This window comes from Chaetomium strumarium (genome assembly GCF_033439665.1).
Source record: "Chaetomium strumarium strain CBS 333.67 chromosome Unknown B0T15scaffold_7, whole genome shotgun sequence".
Classification (NCBI taxonomy): Eukaryota; Fungi; Ascomycota; class Sordariomycetes; order Sordariales; family Chaetomiaceae; genus Chaetomium; species Chaetomium strumarium.
Window position 1 is genome coordinate 290,503 of NW_026944435.1, and position 18,400 is coordinate 308,902.

The window sequence follows — 18,400 nt, forward strand, 5'->3', positions numbered from 1 at the left end:
CTGCTGCTCTAGATGGGTCCCTGGTCATGTACAGCGGCAATGGCCCCTTCTCGAGGCCCGCGGCGGAAATCAGGGAAGCACATCGGCCCGACACCTGGACCGGGGGTATCGATATCAGCGCTGACGGCCGGATGGTAGTGAGCCGCGGCGGCGACGGCTTGATCAAACTCTGGGACACACGCAAGTTCAAGCAGCCGCTGGTCAAGATTGAACACCCCTCGACGTCGGACCGTTATCCGATGACCAACATCAAGTACTCGCCCGATTCCCGTCTCATTATCACCGGGTCTGCGTCAGGGCACCTCCACATTTTGAACCCGGCAAACCTCAGGCCAGAACACGTCACACCCATCACTCCAGGAATACCGCTCATCGCAGTCGAGTGGCATCCCAAGCTCAACCAGATCATCACCGGCTCCGCCAACGCCGAAACTCACGTTCTCTACAACCCAACTCTCTCCTCCCGCGGCGCGGTTGAAGTGATGTCCCGTGCACCCAAGAAGCGGCACATTGACGACGACCCCTCGCTTACGATGGACCAGAGTCAGATGGGTCTGTCAGGCGATGCCATCATTGCGCCCGGCGCCCTGGGTGGCCAGAAGCGCGGCGGCGTGTCCGCCTCGGGCAAGTTGCGGGACCCACGCCGCCCGCAAGTCCAGCAGATCACGCCGTTCATGCGCAGCCAGCCGGACGAGAAACATATCTCGGAGAATATCCCGCTCAGTCGCATGCTGCACGAGGATCCGCGCGAGGCGCTCCTGAAGTACGCCGAGGTCGCCAAGAAGGACCCCATATTCACCGGGGCGTGGACCAAAACCCAGCCTGTCACGCAGTATGCTGAGGTGAGTGATGAGGAGGCGGAGGAGGAGGGGCCTGAGAAGAAGAAGGCTAAGAGGTGATGATGGGGCGGTGAGGGCAATTTATGGGCGTTGGTGGCTGGGTAGCAAAAGCTCGGGACTTTGGCTAAGCTAGAAGTTTGTCTTTAAATTGATACCACACATCCAATGCATACCTATGTTTTACTTAACAAGCCAAATAGTGCGGAGATGCAACCGACCTTGCTCATCGAAAGTTCGAAACTCACGAATTCATGAATCCCTGAGGACATTGTAGTAGAATGAGGCAGTAGACTAGAAACTGAAGTTTATACAGTTGTTCTGTTCACAAACAAGAAGGGTACTAGGTAGTGACTAGAAACCAAGGAAGATAGCAAAGCTTATCAACAAGACAGCAATGTTAACCTCAATCCGTTCTCACTTCTCAGCTTCTGCCTTCCCAGGCATCCAAGTGGGGCATTTATCGCGATTGGCTGCTATTGTCGTGTGTGCCCCACCGAAGTTGTTTTCGGACTTTTGCTCCTGCCGATCTGCCTTACATAAGACGTGCTCGTATCTGCGCAGGAGCCAGCAGCACAGCCTGGACCAGATCGCCGCGCCATTCAATCTTGTCGGCTGTCTGCCTCAACCTCACCATCCCATCAAGGGCGACCGCGCGCATCAAAAAAAATCACCAATCTCCCTTGCGACGCATCGAGTTCATCTCGAAATCGCCAACCACCGAACGCGCTAATCCCCGCGCAACCCACCAAGCACCACACGACCCCAGCCGCCTTCGGCCAACACTCACTATTTTCATCACGCCTATCCGCCGTCTTCGATTTTCCTTTCCCACCCCACACAGCACGTCGCCATCCCAGGCGCGGCTGGACAACTTGCAAGCTCCCACTCCCCAAAATCCATACCTTAACTTGCGCCTTGTTCCACCGCGACGCGACAGCCCACTGCGCAATCCCACAACCCTCCCTTCCGCGGATCATCGATTGCAGCGCTACCAGCATTCAATTGCCGCCCTCGTTTTCGGACGCGCCCGAACCCTCAACGTTCGCCGTTCCGTCGCCATACCGCCTGTAACATACACAGTCAGGGCTCCGCAGCCCCTCGACAACGACTGTCGGCGCCAGAATATGCGCGGACTGTAACCTTCGGACTAAGCAATTGAGATCCTGTTGGCGTAACCCAACACAGCTGCCGCCATCATGGCTAGTGTCCAGGTGCCGCCTGCGGTGCAGCACCCAGGCTCCGCCCTCCCGGCGAGCATGACCCAGCAACAGGCTCAGGAAATATTTATGGTTCGTGGAGTCCATCCTCTGCACTCCGTCTGATATAACACATCGGGCTAAGATATCGCTAACACGGCGTAGAAATTTCAGCAGATGAAGAAACAGGGCGTCCCCAACACCGATCCCGAATTCATCAAGCTCCAGTCGATCCTTGCCGCTCTCCAGCGCCAGAATGAGTTGAGGAAGCAGCAATTGCAGATGCAGCAGCAGCAACAGCAACAACAATTGCAACTGCAACTGCAGCAACAACAGCAGCAACAGGCCGCACAGAATGCCGCGAATGGTGCTATTAACGGGACTCAACCCCTCAGTCTGCCAGCTCAGACGGCTACAGCGCAGACAACATTGCCTCCTTCGACAACGTCGCTCGCTGCTTCCGCCCTACCCGCGACCACAACTGCATCCGCGGCCAGCACAACCGCTGCTGCGCCAGGGCAGAACCAACCTAGCCAGTTCACGCCCGCGCAGGTCCAACTCCTTCATGCACAAATCAGGGCTTTTAGGCTGCTGGGGAAGAATGCCGGTGTCCCTTTTCAGATGCAGAAGGCCATCTTCGAGCACCGTGCGCGTCGTCGTGCATCGATGGTGAAGCAAGATTCCCAATCCGTATCCGTCAGCGCCGGTTCGGACACGCCTGCGCAAGAGGGTACAAAGTCAAGTCCCAGTGGTGCTGAGACCCGAGGCGAAGCTTCATCTGTACCTCAACCCAAGTCGTTCAAGTCGGTGAAATCTCCGTATGATGGTGGGCTCGTTCGCAAGACCATCTCTTATATGGACCATGGGCGCCGTAAGAATCGTTTGATCATCCCGGGCATCTTCCCCACAGGCATCGATTTCGAACAATTGAGGGCAGACCGTGAGAAGATTGTGTTCAACCGCATGAGTGCGAGATATACCGAGTTGAAGTCTCTCCCCGGCAACCTGGCGCACATCGATGCATCCCAGGACGTTTTGGTGACTGACGACACAGCGAAGAGGAAAGCTGTCATCGAGATGAAGAAGCTCGCGCTATACTCCAAGCAGCGCGCTCTGAGGGACAAGATCGGAAAGCAGATGATGCACTATGACAACCTCGCCATGACCACAAACCGAGCACAGTACCGCCGCATGAAGAAGCAGAACGTACGGGAAGCGCGTATCACCGAGAAGCTGGAGAAGCAGCAGCGCGATGCGCGGGCGAACAAGCAGAGGAAGAAGCTGGAAGATCAGATGATTGCCCTCTGCAACCACAGGAGCGCGGTCCTAAACGCTGGTCAGGCCGAACGGGGCAAGCTGCAGAAGCTTAGTCGCGTCATGTATAGCCACCATTTCAACATCGAAAAGGAGGAGCAGAAGAGAATCGAGAGGACCGCCAAGCAGCGTCTTCAGGCTCTCAAGGCCAACGACGAAGAGGCCTACCTCAAACTCCTCGACCAAGCCAAGGATACCCGTATCACTCACCTGCTACGCCAGACCGATGGCTTCCTGCATCAGCTTGCCTCGTCTGTCCGTGCTCAGCAGCGGCAGGCGGCAGAACGCTATGGCCACGAAGCTGGCCTGCCAGAGGAGAGCGACGCGGATGAGGATGAAGACGGAGACAGCAGTCGCAAGATCGATTACTACGCCGTTGCCCACCGCATCAAGGAAGAAGTCACCGAGCAGGCCAACATCCTGGTTGGCGGTACCCTGAAAGAGTACCAGCTCAAAGGCTTGCAATGGATGCTGTCACTCTACAATAACAACCTCAACGGTATCCTGGCTGATGAAATGGGCCTCGGCAAGACAATCCAGACCATCAGTCTGATCACGTACCTGATCGAGAGGAAGCAGCAGCACGGTCCTTACCTGGTAATCGTTCCTCTCAGCACCCTGACCAATTGGAATCTCGAATTCGACAAGTGGGCGCCCTCGGTTGCCAAGGTGGTCTACAAGGGGCCCCCGAATGCGAGGAAGATGCAGCAGGAGAAGATCCGCCAGGGCAAGTTCCAGGTCTTGCTCACGACCTACGAGTACATAATCAAGGATCGGCCACTGCTGAGCAAGATCAAGTGGTTCCACATGATCATCGATGAAGGTCACCGCATGAAGAACACGAACTCCAAGCTGAGCGCCACGATCCAGCAGTACTACAGCACCCGCTTCCGTCTGATTCTCACGGGTACCCCACTCCAGAACAATCTGGCCGAGTTGTGGGCCATGCTCAACTTTGTGCTGCCCAACATCTTCAAGTCCGCCAAGACATTCGACGAGTGGTTCAACACTCCCTTCGCAAACACGGGCGGCCAGGACAAGATGGAGCTCACAGAAGAAGAACAAATTCTGGTCATCCGCCGTTTGCATAAGGTGCTGCGGCCGTTCTTGCTGCGCCGTCTCAAGAAGGATGTCGAGAAGGATCTTCCGGACAAGACCGAGAAGGTCATCAAGTGCAAGTTCTCGGCCCTACAAGCCCGGCTATACAAGCAGATGGTCACGCATCAGAAGATCATCGTCAGCGACGGCAAGGGCGGCAAGACCGGCGCTCGCGGTTTGAGCAATATGATCATGCAGCTCCGGAAACTGTGCAACCACCCGTTCGTCTTTGACGAGGTCGAGAACCAGATGAATCCGGCCAACGTCAGCAACGATCTCCTCTGGAGAACGGCTGGCAAGTTTGAGCTCTTGGATAGGATCCTGCCCAAGTACAAAGCAACGGGCCATCGCGTGTTGATGTTCTTCCAGATGACCGCTATCATGGACATCATGGAGGACTTCCTCCGATTCCGCGGTATCCAGTACCTCCGGTTGGACGGTACAACAAAGTCGGAAGACCGGTCCGAACTTCTGAGGGAGTTCAACCGGCCAGATTCGCCATACTTTATGTTCCTGCTTTCCACCCGTGCTGGTGGTCTCGGTCTCAATCTTCAAACGGCAGACACGGTCATCATCTACGATTCAGACTGGAATCCTCACCAGGACTTGCAGGCCCAGGATCGTGCTCATCGTATTGGGCAGAAGAATGAGGTGCGGATTCTCCGGTTGATCAGCTCTGCGTCTGTGGAAGAGAAGATTCTGGAGCGTGCTAGATTCAAGCTCGACATGGACGGCAAGGTCATTCAAGCCGGTCGTTTCGACAACAAGTCGTCGGAGACGGATCGTGATGCCATGCTGAGGACTCTGCTAGAGACGGCGGACATGGCGGAGTCCGGCGAGCAGGAAGAGATGGATGATGAGGAGCTCAACATGATCCTCGCCCGGAATGAGGACGAGCTCGTCGTCTTCCAGCAGCTGGATGAGGAGAGGGCGCGCGACCCGGTCTACGGCACGGCACCTGGCTGCAAAGGTGTGCCGCGTCTTATGGCCGAGGACGAGCTTCCGGATATCTATCTCCAGGACGGCAACCCCGTCGAAGAGGAGTCGGAAGTGATCCTTGGCAGAGGTGCGCGTGAGCGCAACAAGGTTAAGTACGATGATGGGCTCACAGAAGAGCAATGGCTCATGGCTGTGGACGACGACGATGACTCGCCCGAGGCGGCCGCAGCGCGGAAGGCTGCCCGCAAGGAGAGGCGAGAGCAAAACAAGCTGAAACGGATGGCGCTGATGAACGCGTCCCTGGAGAACTCGCCGTCTGCCAGCCGCGCTAGCACCGAGGATGTGGAGACGCCGGTTAAGAAGCGGGGGCGCAAGCCGGGTAGCAAGAACCAAGAGAAGCGCAAGGCAGAAGAGGGCGACGACGAGCCGCCTGCTAAGAAACGCCGTGGCCCGCAAGGACGGCCAAAGGCGGTTAGCATAAACGGCTCCGAGAACCGCGTAGCGCCGGAGCTCCGTGAGAAGCTGCAGAAGAGCATGAGGCGCATCTATGACGGGCTTATGAACCTCGAGGTTGATGACGAAGAGCCGCAGAAGCCTGACGGCGAGCAAGACGACGACGACGAGCCGCCGAAGCGTCTCATCATCGGGCCGTTCGTCAAGCTGCCGCCGAAACGCGAATGGGCAGACTACTACGTCATCATCACGAATCCAATCTGCATGAATGACATCCAGAAGAGGATCAAGAAGGAGGAGTACAACAGCCTGTCGGACATGCGCAAAGATCTGGACCTCATGGTCAGCAACTGCAGGACCTTTAACGAGGAGAGCAGTGGCATCTGCCAGGACGTCAACTTGATCGAGGTGAGTTTTTGTTCTCCTCCTTTCTCCGTTTGCATTAGACTGACAGGGCGTTCCAAATAGGCATTCTTCAAAGCCCAATTCGAGAAAGAGCTCGCCGAGAACCCTGAACTTCGCACGCTGGAAGATCCCTCGTCGGGTAAAGATGGCTCAGTCGCGCCGTCATCGACAGCAGCTACCGATGGTACCCCGCAGCCTCTAGCGGGTGGCGCGCCCACGAGGATCAAGCTGATCTCTAGTGCTACGAATGCCAATACAAATCAAGCGAATGGCGGTGGCGTGGGAAGCCAGCTCAATGGCGGAAGCAGTGGCGCGCAGAGCGACGAGGATTAGCTGTTCCGAATCGCTGACGAACCCGCGGTCCGCGAACGAGCCCGGACCCGGTCCCAGGTGCGTTCTTTCTTCAAGGCGGTTGATCGTGCATGATGGGAGGGGATAGTGGCGGATGCCCCACGACGGGACCTCGGAATGGTTTATTCTTCTCGGTTTTGTGTTATAGGCTTTCGTGGATGGGTCGGTGTACCGTTATCGGAAGAAAGGACATGGCGTTTCTGTTTTGGAAGTTTTGCTTTTCGCTACCCCCTTGCTTTACTCCCTTCCTTTGGGCGGAATGGCTCTGAGAAGGTTTGGGTGGAGAATCAAGAAGGGAAAAGAGAGGGCCCCGGTCTTATTGCTAAGATAAACTGCTCGGGGTCATTAGTGGGCGATACGTTTTTGCTTCGGCGCTTTGGCTGGTGGCCGGCTGATGGGTGACAAGAGACAAGACGAGGGAACCGGTGATGGTTTATGTTTTGAGTATGGATTACACTTCCAGGTTCTTTGATGTTCACATACACACACTACTACCTAGTACTTTACACATACAACCTGACGCTGCTGCGTACATTACTATTCTAAGGCGTGCTGCTGCTCTCGAGGTTCCCTTGGTCGAGTATCGGGTTGGGGTGTCTCTCTTCTGCTCCCTGTGGGTGAGACCCAGCTCTAAGTAGTCCATGCAGAAGCGCTCTATGGGGAGTTCGGTTGATTATAGCCCCGATCCTCCATGTTCTGCTCCTTCATCGATTTCTGTCTGTCCGTCCGACCTGTAAGAATCTTCAAAAAAGAATCCACGCTGGATCCTCTCATGGATACCTTAGATAGTCGTTAATGCCCTATTCGCTCACACCGCGAAGCAAGCAACCGAGGATCAAAAAAGGAGAGCTACAAGGCCGCGCGAGATGGCTGGGGAAGGAGGAAGCAAAATTGAAGCTTTCAAGCTGCCTGATACAGGAATTGAACCTGTGATCTTCGCATGTCGAGTTTGGGGGCAACCTTTTGAGTTGAGAGTCCCCGAATACAAGTGCGACGCATTAGCCACTATGCTAATCAGGCTTGCTCGCTTATTATTGGCCGTTTTGATTGACACACATTCCTTCAAGTACCTAACGGTATCCAGGTGGAGATGTTTCCCTTCATACTTGAGTTGCGGTGTCTTTTCTCTTGGTCACTTATTAGGTTTCATGGACTCATGATTTGAAGCCCGTGCCCTTAGAAATGCTCCATTGCGGCTAATGGCCCCTCGTGCATGCCTTCAAAATGATTATTGACCTACACATGAAGCATCCCTGCGTGTAACGTGTCAGAGCAGAGGGGTCGTTTAGATGCATGACCGCGCCCCCAAGAGTGGTTGTGCATGTTCGACCGACCAATGCTCATCCCGGTACTAGCCCAACATGAACCTTCAATGAACGGACGCCATCAACCCATCTGCAAAAACCAGAGCGTATCCATCATACCTTCATAAACCTTGCCAACCGACATGGACCTTGAAACGCCAAAAAAAAAAGGAGAGAGAGAGAGAGAGAGAAAGACACCCAAACTCTTTCCCCGTATATAGTGCCGCTACACTCTAGTCAACCAGCGCACTCGTCGTTCCCAAAAGCGTCATGCCCAAAAACGCGAAAAAGATGCTCAGGTTCCTATTATGGTCCAGGCTGAGGCTCTCGACAAAAAGCTGCAGCGCCACGCTGACCATGATGCCGGCGGTGACGGCGAACAAGCAGCCATAGGCGGTACCGTCGACGGCGAAGTCGGAGCGGTTGGCAAGCTTGAACCAGGCGACGGCGACGGCGGCGCCGAGCGGCTGGCTGAAGCCGCCCAGGAGGGAGGACCAGAAGATGGCCCTGAGCCGGCTGCCGAGCGCCATGTACAGCGGCAGGGCCATGGCGAAGCCCTCGGCGATGTTGTGCACGAAGAGGGCCATGAAGACGTTGAAGCCCAGCGACGGGCTCGCGTGGTTAGTCGCGTACGTGATGAACCCTTCAGGGAACTTGTGCAGCGCGATGGCAATGACCGTCTGCAGCCCGATCGACAGGAAGGCGTTGGTTGGCACGTGGTGGTGGTGCTGCGCTTCGCTGTCCTCGAGGCCCTCGGACTGGCTGTAGTGCGAGTGCGTGTAAGGATGGGAATGGGAATGGGAATGGGAATGGCTGTCGAGATCGAGTGAGTGGGTGCGGGTGACGTTGTGCCGTAGGCTTGGCGTCGAGTCGTCGTGTGCGTCTTGGGTGGTGTCCAGGTCCGGTAGAAGTGAACCGGCTGTTGGTCGCGCCGTGACAATCCGGGAGAGGGCCGACCGCGTGCCGATGTGCTTGAAGCACTCGCGACCGCAGGGGTCTGAATAGCCGTAGCACGGCCCCTCCTCGTCGCAGTTGGCCTTTGTGTCCTTGAAAAAGGACAGGACCCGACTCCGGACCTGGGTCATCGACATCCGCCTGATTTGCGTATATTGCCTTGGTTCGCTATCATCGTGATTGAAGTGCGTGACGGCCTCAACTGCCGGCGCGGTGTTGCCATTGGGAAGTGCTGTATGCATATGGCCGTTGGGCGGGACCTTGGCAAGAATCAGGGGTGTGGTTTCGGTGACGCTGCGGTCCGTCTCGGTCATATCTGGACGGTCTACGGCGGCGGTATGCGAGGACACCTTCCGCACGGGGTGGGCACCATGCTCCTCATCCACAGGGCTATCGTGAGTATGATCGCAGTCCACGACATGGGACGGCATAAATTGGTGTAGTACTCGGGAGATGGCCTGGATGCCGAAAAACCCCCCCACAAAGCAGCCCATCATCAAGAAGCTGGCCTTGTGCTCGTCCCATCCGTCCTTAGTGAGGTAGCGCATAGCCGATGGGAGCATGCTGTACAGCGCCGAGAAAAGCTGGGGAATGTATGTCAGCAGGAAGACAAGAAGAGCGCATGCGGGCACGTCATACGCACCATGACGCCGAAGCTCAAGCTGAGTGAAGACGCGAGAAAGGCATTGCTATCCTGGATTCGGAAGCGATGCTTGCCCGGGAGGAGGCGAATGGGAATGTCGATGCAAACAACAGTTGCACCCAGTATGCATGCTAGGCCGCTGACTATGGACATAATCCAGCCTCGCGTGTCGTTGTCCATGCCATCAACGTTCATGGTGCCGGGCCAGCTCCCGGGCTCAAACCGTTCAACACTTTCAAAGGTAATCTCGTTCACAGCGTAGTTTCACGCAAAAGGAGGGGGTTCTTTTTGAAGTTAAAACGTGCCAACGTTGTTCGGGGCACGTTTATTAACCGTCGACAGCGTCGGAAACGTGGGAAAGATGACAAAGAGCTAGGACTTGAACCGGGGGGCGAATCTTGGGGGGGTGTCAGATGTCATCTACCTGGTAAGTGAGAACCTCGATGGCCATGCAGCTGATTGGTAAGGCAGCGTGGGCAGGTACGTAGCACGGATTGCAGCACATGCGGCTTGGAGAGCTGCAGAAAGCTGCAAAAGAAATCCTCCATCCAGCGACGTCGGGTTTCGCCGGCCAAGTTTCTCGCCTTTGCCAAAATGGGCCACTTGGACCGTATCAGTCCACCATATGGCGGCCGTTGCTTGACCGCAGCACAACCACCAGATTTAGCTTTGAAACCAAAGGCCCGGGCCGCCAGGTCCATTGACACTTGGGGTGGATAACTACCTATCTATAGGGAGCAGAGTTCTCGACTTTCTATGTCCTGGCCCTTCGAGAGTCAGATTGTTAACGACTTAAGGAGGTACCCCGCCACGACAGGGGTGCTCGCCAAACGTTGCAAATCGCTGCTTTCCCACTCGCCCACCACACAGTAGTACTGCAGCTCAGGCTGACCGCCTCGATCCTTCACACCTGGTGCACCTCGATGGCTGCGATATTTGTACTGCTGAGAGCCTGAGAGCCTGAGGGCCTGAGACCGTGCAACAGGCGAAACACGACTCGAATTCAAAGGCATGAAGTAGGTGTGACAGTGTGACTTTGGAGGCAGCCTGATATCAGGTGGTCGCAAGTCACGAAAATGCATGAACTATACAGTATAGTACATGTACAGTAACTACTAGTAATCTGTACGGAGTAGTATCCGTAGTGTTTGCGTTGACTGCGCCGTCTCGGCCCGTAACTTCGGCGGGAGGCAGGAGGCCCGGGTGGATCCCACTCAGTTGCCGAGCAGGGTGCAAGGGTCGCTCTCGACCGGATACACAGCAGCGACAAAATTTCCGAGTACATGCAGGCAACAGGAGGCCGAAAGAAATGCACAACCCATAGCTTCAGCTGGGTGGACGACGGCCACTTCACCATCACCTGGGCAAGTCAGCGATCGGGGCGGCAGGCCAAGAGATACCACCAATTCTGCCAAGCCGCAACAAGAACGAAAGTTGCCATGTCGAAAGCCACCATCGCCGTTATCGCGGCCATGAGCGCCGGCGCCGGCGCGGCTGCCACGGCGGCCGTGTTTTCGATGCGCTCCGAAAAGAAAGCCGAAGTCACCACAACCACAACCACCGTCGTTGCCACCAAAGGTCCTGCCGTTCCCGTACCCGTGCCCACATCTCAAGTGTTCAGCCCCAACCAAGCCGCCGCCGCCGCCGCGGCCGTCCCAGTCCCAGTCCCGTCTCCTCCAGCGATCCCCTCGGCCGGCGCCTCCCCCGCCACTCTTGTCAACCCGGCGGGGCTCTTCGAATACGGCTTCCCCGGCCCCGTCGCCGACCTGGCGACTCGCCAAGCGCTGATCTCGTCGTACGACCGGCGCACCAAGAACCCGCACTGGGTGGTGGAGCACATCACGCCGGCGTCGCTGGCGCAGCGCGACGGCGACCGCAAGCACAGCACCTTCCTCGAGGACCCGCTGATCCCGGAGAAGTTCCAGGCCAAGCTCAAGGACTACTTCCGCTCCGGGTACGACCGCGGCCACCAGGTGCCGGCGGCCGACTGCAAGTGGAGCCAGGCGGCGATGGACGAGACCTTCTACCTCAGCAACATGTGCCCGCAGGTCGGCGAGGGCTTCAACCGCGACTACTGGGCGCACTTCGAGGACTTTTGCCGCCGCCTGACGGCGCGCTACCCGTCCGTGCGCATCGTCACGGGCCCGCTGTACCTGCCCAAGCGCGACCCGGCCGACAACAAGTGGTACGTCAAGTACGAGGTCATCGGCAACCCGCCCAACGTGGCCGTGCCGACGCACTTCTACAAGGTCATCTTTGCCGAGGAGTCGACCACCGCGCCCGGCGGCGCCGGCCACGTGGCGCTCGGCGCCTTCGTGCTGCCCAACGCCGTGATCCCCAACGAGAAGCCGCTGAGCGACTTCGAGGTACCGCTCGAGGCCGTCGAGAGGGCGGCGGGGCTGGAGTTTGCGAGCAAGCTGCCCGTGCAGCGGAGGAAGAGGCTGTGTGCCGAGACGAGCTGCTCGATTGTGGTCAAGGAGTATGCGGAGCGACAGAAGGCTTTTGCCAAGGGGGGGAGGTAGAGAGAGAGAGAGAGAGAGAGAGAGAGAGCGAGAGAGAGAGCGAGAGCGAGAGAGCGAGAGAGAGGATGGGATAGGGGGATGAGTGTTAATATGGTTGAGCGGGTTGAGCGTTGCATGCATAATATAGCGTCACGGTAGCCTCCAAGGGGGGGGACGGTTATGCATAGGAGCAAATTAGAGCCGGGGGGTTGATGTGTATCTAATGTTTACATCGTACATCAGAGCCCTGTACAATACATACCATACACTGCAGCTAAGAACAATAGTTGCAGACATATCATCGAATTCCCGACGATACATTCCTCTGTCTCCTCTATGACTGGTCGACTCCTGGGCGTGCCATCCAAGGTTCCGGGACTAGGTAATTCATGCTAGGAATACTCATCTCATCTTTAACGAGGAGAATCCATAGAATCCGAGTCGCTGACGTTTGAACCCTCCAGGCTCCGCTACATCTCCATTATCCTCCTTCTAAAACCAGGTGCCCGGATCGCACTACCAGAATAATACATGACAACCCCAAAAATTTGCCGTCCTGATCCGCAACCCACCGGCTGGCTACCTTTCCCTCCTGGATTTCCACCCCTTTCTCCTACCCCCCCTTCTGTAGTCTAAACTAGGCACCACGCAAATTATCAACTACCCCCTCTCGCTGCGGCCCTCCCTTCCTTCCCCTCCCCTCTTCATTCAGCACGCCTACCGCGCCCTCGTATACTTCCCCTGGATCTGCTCCATCCGCAGGCTCTCCTCCTGGCTGGGAAGCGGGCCCCGCCTCCTCACCCCAACACCATCACCTCCATCACCACCTCCATTGTTTTGCCCACCACTACCACCACCACCGGCCGCAGCCGCAGCAGCAGCAATAGCCGCGAGATTGGGCGGCGGAGGCGGGAACCCCGGCGGCACGGGATACCCCGCGGGCAGCACCGGCGGCGGGAGCAAGGTTCCCGGCGGCAACATACCGGGCGGCGGCGGCGGCGGCGGGAGGGGGATGCCCTGCTTCTTCATCATCTCGGCGATGGCCGCGAAGTCGGGCGGGTTCTTGGGGTCGACCACGCCCACGCCGGGGATGGGCGGTAGGCCCGGCAGGGGGAATGGGAGCGGAGGTGGTGCTGCTGCTGCTGCTGCTGCTCCTCCTGCTCCTGCTCCTGCAACTGGGTGTGGGGGGATCAGGCCCGGGAGGGTGGGTTGTTGCTGGAGAGGAAGCCCCGGGATGCCGGGAGGTCTGAGGGGCATTTTCTGGTCGACCAGCCCCTCCTGCTCATCTTCCTGTTCTTGTTCTTCCTCGACCTGCCGCATGTGTCGGTGGCCGCGGCGGTCCCACGTGCCCTGGGCCTCGGCGGCGGCCTCGCCGATGTGGTAGCGGTCGTTGAAGTTCTCGGCCTCGCCCGGGCGGGCGCGCGCCCAGAAGCGCGTGATGCGGTCGTTGGACCCGGACGCGAGGATGTGGCCCAGCGGATGCCAGTCGAGCGACCAGATGGCGAAGTCGTGCGCGTAGGGGACTCGGTGCGCCGGGTAGATGGTTTGCGCCGGCGCCGAGGCCGGGTCGGCGCTGTCGTAGGGCGCCGTGGAGGCGGAGTGGCCCGGGGGGGTGTTGGGTTCGTCGAGGAGGTAGTGGAAGAGCGAGCCCTCGGAACCGCCAGTGCTAAGCAGGTTGGGATGGATCGGATGCCAGGTGAGCGTCGAGATGTCCTTCTCGTGGCCCCGGAGGAGGCAGATGTCCCGCATCATCCGCAGATCGAACACGCGGGCGGTCTGGTCGCGGGCCGATGTTGCGAGACACTGCCCGCGCACTCGCTCGAACAGCGTCTTGGTGATGGTGTTCTTGTGGCCGTGCAGCGTTGTCAGGCACCGGCCTGTCCTTGGGTCCCAGAGCTTGACGAGATGGTCCTTGGAGCCCGAGACGATGAGACCCTTCGTCGGGTGCCAGTCGCAGCTCTTAGCGTCCCAGCCGTGCCCCGTCAGCGTCGATTCGGGCGCGCCAGCAGCGAAATCGAATATCCTGAGCGTCGAGTCGTCGGAAGCTGTGACGAACTTGACGTCGGTAGGACTGAAGGCTAGATCTCGGACCGGGTCTGTGTGGCCACGGATGCTCTCCACGTTGTTAAAGTTGGGCTGCCAGTACTTGATGATGCCGTCGTGGTCGGCCGATACCAGCCAGTCGTCGCTGTGCGAATACGCCAAGGCGCGGATGGCCGAGTCATGCGCTTGCATAATGGTCTCGAAGTTGAAGCCCGTGCCATTCCAGAGCGTGAACTCGCCGCTGCTGGAGGCCGTCAGCAGTCTCCTGCCTTCGGGTGTCCATCGCACTACATTGATGGGGTGTTTGATCTTGTTAAGAGACGAGTGCAGGTGGCGTGAAGGCACTGAATCCGCGGGACTTGTTACCCTGGCATGGGGCGGCAGCATCTGGGCCCGCGAGTTAGTACCTAACCGCTTCAAGGGCCGGCCGCATTGGGGCACTTACATCAACGATGTAGCTATTGCTGGGTCTCTCCGTCTCGCCCACGAACGAGCCCTTGTAGCGCGGTTGGCGACGGCGCATCCAATGGACAATAGTTGCGCCATAGTCGGTGACAGGACCTGTTCGAGGCGCGGTTAGTCTTGAAGATGATAACTTTAATTCAGAACCGAAACTAGTATAAAGCCGGAGGGATGAAGACAATCATGGCATGAAGTGGGTGGTAAGTGGGAAACCTCGACAACAGAATGTGCAGGCCGCCATTACCGCACAGCGAACGGCAGCTCTTGCAAAACCACTTTGCGGCGGGTAGCCCATGTCATTCACAGTTCAAGGAGAAGCTTGCACTTACGTCTCCCTCGAGCTCTCGACGGCAGAGGCCCATCGTACCCTCCGCCACCAGATCCGAAGCCCTTGTCGGCATGGTCCCTCCCATCATACGCCATGGCAAATGTGATGGGAAGTAAACGATTCGCAGCTGGTAGTCTGCGAGTTTTAGGTTCTCGATATCACCTCTAGGCTGTTGAAAGGCGCCCCAGTCGCATGCAATGTACTAGTAGATTGTAGACCGAGCTTAACGATACTCTTTGTCATGCGTAATGGGTAGTGAAAGTTTGAGCGCTCATATGCAGTGATATGAAGCCGATTGCAAGAATCGGTGCATACTGCTAATGTTTCTTTTGCCACGGATTGTCAACCGCAGCTTTTATACACCTAGTGTGAAGGCTCCAGGTTGTTGTCGCGACCAAGTGAAGAATGGCTCCAGCGCACACATCTGGTACGTACTCCGTACCCCGATAGCTTTCGTACCCATATGATCCGTGCGTTGGACCCACTCGACCAAAGGAAACTTACGATGTCGTTACGGATATTCCGTACGTATTTACGTTGTGATTCGTAATCCCTACACTCCAACAAGTTGCCTGGCGAGATCCGTTCGTGTTCCCGGAATCCCGGGCCGTCGCCGCCTCCGTAACAACTACCAAACGGCGCCGGCGACGGAGAGCGGAAGGGCGTCGCCCATTCTACTCCGTTCACACCCATTGCATAACACCTCCCGCGCATTCGCAATCGAGATGCATGTTCGGCGCCAGGATCTTGTCCTCTGTTCGCGTAGTCGTTCGGCGCTGTCGACTTCGCCTGTCGTCGACCCTCGCGGCTCCCTTCCTCTCTTTCTCATCACTCTTCCTACTCCTACTAACGGACTTCTTGGCTCTGGCTTCTATGACAGTACAACTTGTGAAGGGATGGGTCCCGGCAATCCCCCGGCCGTGGTTCTCTCGTGTATAGCGTCGTTACGACATCATCAGTGTCCTGGATCTTGAGAACTGGTCGCTCTCCTCTTTGCGTCTAGTTTGCTCTTCTCTTCTCTTCTTCTCATTTGGAGCAATCAACTACTTATCCTCCATCCTCGCCTTGTGCGATACAAAGCGTGATCCATTACAAATACTAGTACCAGTTGTTGATCCTCGACGGGTCACGAGAGCCACTGCTCGACCGAGTTCAAGCGCTAGGACCAGTAGAACAATTGTATCACGCTCTATATGCCTCTGGGGTGAGTCAAAAACAAAGAAGAAAGAAAAAAAGAAAAAGAAAAAGAAAAACACGTAAGCGGTTTGGAAATCATTTACTAGGTAGGTACCTAGGTATACAGGATGCATATGATCTACTAGGCTAGAAGGCTATGAGTGGGGAAGGCAGTGGAAGAATCGTAGTAGGATAGCAGTAGTATAGGGGGACTTCGTATCAAGGTTTGGTGATATAACCCAGGATGTATGCGGCAAGCCTGACCACAACGCGTGTGCCTGCAGGAAGCTGTAAAGCATCTAATTCAGCCGTCTCTGATGTACCTACCGTAGTTATAGTCGGATCCTAGTATTATCGTTTTGCAATTGAGGATTGTGTTCGTTAAATACCTGATCAAATACGTTAAAATAGTTTGGGTAATTGGAATACTACAAATGTTCTATTTCTCTATAAAGACTTGAATATTCAACTCAAGGTAACTACAGTGTTTTCAAAGTGAAGAGATCTTTTATGTTGACCACTGGTGTACAGCACACGTATTCCAATCCTATACCTTCTCGGTCGTCCCATTCTGGCCCGTCACTCCCTTCTTTGCAGAGACTTCATCCCCCGCCGACTTCTGCACGCTCCTCCACTCGAGAGCCGCAGCGCCGAGAACACTCAGACATGTTTTTTTCCATCTGCATCTCCCACCTCATCCCACCGCTTTCATCAGTGTCCGCCTTGCACCCTGAGCAAGTGCACATTTTCCGGCTCTGGCAGACGTATCTGGAAAACGTCAATCCGCTGCTGAAGGTGACACATTCGTCGATGCTGCAAGCACGGATTATCGACGCGGTCAGCGAACTGGGAAGAGATATTCATCCTACCTTTGAGGCACTCATGTTCAGCATCTACTGCATCGCGGTCGTGAGTCTGGCCGATAGTGAATGTCCCCGGCTGCTCAAATCGTCCAAGGAGGATCTGCTGTCGCGGTACCGGTTCGCGTGTCAGCAACTGCTGGTCAAGTGTCGGCCCTGGCAGTTTACAGATATCGACGGGTTGACCGCATTGTACCTCTACTTGGTATGCGATCCTCTGTTGTTGATATGAGTTGAACGAAGCACATCGTAGTAATAACGGCTCTAAATTAGGTCTCGGAATGGCCGCAAACAGACCCGCGCTCGCTCTCCTCCATGCTGGCCGCCTCCATCCGGATTGCGCAACGTATGGGATTCCACGATGAGTCCACATACACCCGACATACTACCGTGGAGGCCGAGATGCGCCGAAGACTCTGGTGGTCGTTGGTGGTTTTTGATCATCGCATCTGCGAGATGTCCGACTACAAGGCCACCACCTTGACGCCCACCAGGGACTGCCGGATTCCGTCAAACGTGAACGACTTTAAGATCCGACCTGACACCCATTCCAGCCCGCCAAACAGCGAGAAACCGACAGAGGCGCTGTTTCGCGGTGATTCGTAGCGAGCTGGCCGACCTGATCCGCCATAGCACGTTCCACATCAACCTCGTCAACCCGGTACTGGCGGCCGTCGCGAAAGCAAAGGATCTTCGCGACATGTCCGTTCCTGCAAATGGTGAGAATGAGATGTCGACTATACAGAAGGCAATCCAGGCCAAGTACCTCGCTTTCTGTGACCCGGCTGACCCGCTCCACTATTTGACAATCTGGACAACGCGCGGCTACCTACCAGCCAGGAACCGCCTGCCGGAGCACTACGCGCGATACGTGACATCGCCGGCGACGACACAGCAGGCCGACTCGCAGCGCAACGCTGCCCTGTCCTACGCACTCGAGATGCTGGATTGCGACACGAGGCTGCGAGTCTCTCCTTTGACCCGTCGGTACACCGTACCTGTGGCTCGCAGATTTCCACGTCCCAGCCCTGGCATACATCCACGTTCTGAGCGACCTGAAACGGCGGCCGAGAGAAAGCCACGCCGAGAAAGCGTGGCAGGTCATGAGCGAGAACTAAGAAGCGCGCTCCACGCAACGCCCCAACAAGCCCGGCGGCGGCGGGCAGACGAGTTCGGGTTCCGACTCAGTCTCCATGGCACCAAGCTCCAGCACCGGGGAAGCGCCCTGCAGCAGGCTGTGTAGCAGCAGCATCGCAGCAATCAATCCCGATTCATCATTAGAGGAGATACCCGCTCAACAGATCAACGTCACCGCTGGTGGCTACAGTGCCGATGGACAACAAGCCTTCCCAAATCCTCCGGCCCTATGAGGACCCAGCAGCTTCCCTGACCTCGCTGGCGGACCGGCTATCATGGATGACCTTGATATAGATCAATTCTGGAATGCCATGCACTGGATGTTGATGCATGCACAGGCTGGTGACGTACATACCATACCTTGAGTGTTTCTAAGGTTGATGCTAGGTCACGCCGA

At 56.7% G+C, this 18,400-nt stretch overlaps 5 protein-coding genes and 1 non-coding gene across 6 annotated transcripts; 3 read left to right on the forward strand and 3 right to left on the reverse strand.

Moving 5' to 3' along the window:
• Positions 1-1,936: 1,936 nt before the first annotated feature.
• B0T15DRAFT_288645 (SNF2-family ATP dependent chromatin remodeling factor like protein) lies at positions 1,937-6,800 on the forward strand. The gene is made up of 3 exons (XM_062863679.1): positions 1,937-2,128; positions 2,201-6,247; positions 6,308-6,800. Exons 1-3 carry the CDS (start codon positions 2,036-2,038, stop codon positions 6,575-6,577), a joined length of 4,410 nt encoding a protein of 1,469 aa, XP_062717779.1. The 5' UTR covers positions 1,937-2,035; the 3' UTR covers positions 6,578-6,800.
• Positions 6,801-7,501: 701 nt separating this feature from the next.
• On the reverse strand, positions 7,502-7,615 carry B0T15DRAFT_t210. The gene has a single exon. It is a non-coding gene; the product is annotated as a tRNA-Thr (tRNA).
• A 67-nt stretch (positions 7,616-7,682) lies between these two features.
• On the reverse strand, positions 7,683-9,801 carry B0T15DRAFT_288657 (Zinc/iron permease). The gene is made up of 2 exons (XM_062863680.1): positions 9,497-9,801; positions 7,683-9,437 (listed from the first exon to the last, which is right to left on the reverse strand). Exons 1-2 carry the CDS (start codon positions 9,689-9,691, stop codon positions 8,133-8,135), a joined length of 1,500 nt encoding a protein of 499 aa, XP_062717780.1. The 5' UTR covers positions 9,692-9,801; the 3' UTR covers positions 7,683-8,132.
• Positions 9,802-10,667: 866 nt separating this feature from the next.
• Positions 10,668-12,082, forward strand: B0T15DRAFT_541668 (mitochondrial nuclease-like protein). The gene has a single exon (XM_062869878.1). It carries the CDS (start codon positions 10,780-10,782, stop codon positions 12,016-12,018), a length of 1,239 nt encoding a protein of 412 aa, XP_062717781.1. The 5' UTR covers positions 10,668-10,779; the 3' UTR covers positions 12,019-12,082.
• Positions 12,083-12,302: 220 nt separating this feature from the next.
• Positions 12,303-15,223, reverse strand: B0T15DRAFT_505081 (WD40-repeat-containing domain protein). Its single transcript, XM_062867520.1, has 3 exons — positions 14,832-15,223; positions 14,486-14,601; positions 12,303-14,427 (listed from the first exon to the last, which is right to left on the reverse strand). The coding sequence occupies exons 1-3, from the start codon at positions 14,923-14,925 to the stop codon at positions 12,715-12,717; spliced, it is 1,923 nt and encodes a 640-aa protein (XP_062717782.1). The 5' UTR covers positions 14,926-15,223; the 3' UTR covers positions 12,303-12,714.
• Positions 15,224-16,665: 1,442 nt separating this feature from the next.
• B0T15DRAFT_505082 (uncharacterized protein) lies at positions 16,666-17,984 on the forward strand (the record flags this gene model as incomplete). The annotated part of the gene is made up of 4 exons (XM_062867521.1): positions 16,666-17,071; positions 17,140-17,382; positions 17,447-17,849; positions 17,878-17,984. Exons 1-4 carry the CDS (start codon positions 16,673-16,675, stop codon positions 17,982-17,984), a joined length of 1,152 nt encoding a protein of 383 aa, XP_062717783.1. The 5' UTR covers positions 16,666-16,672.
• Between the last annotated feature and the right edge of the window lie 416 nt (positions 17,985-18,400).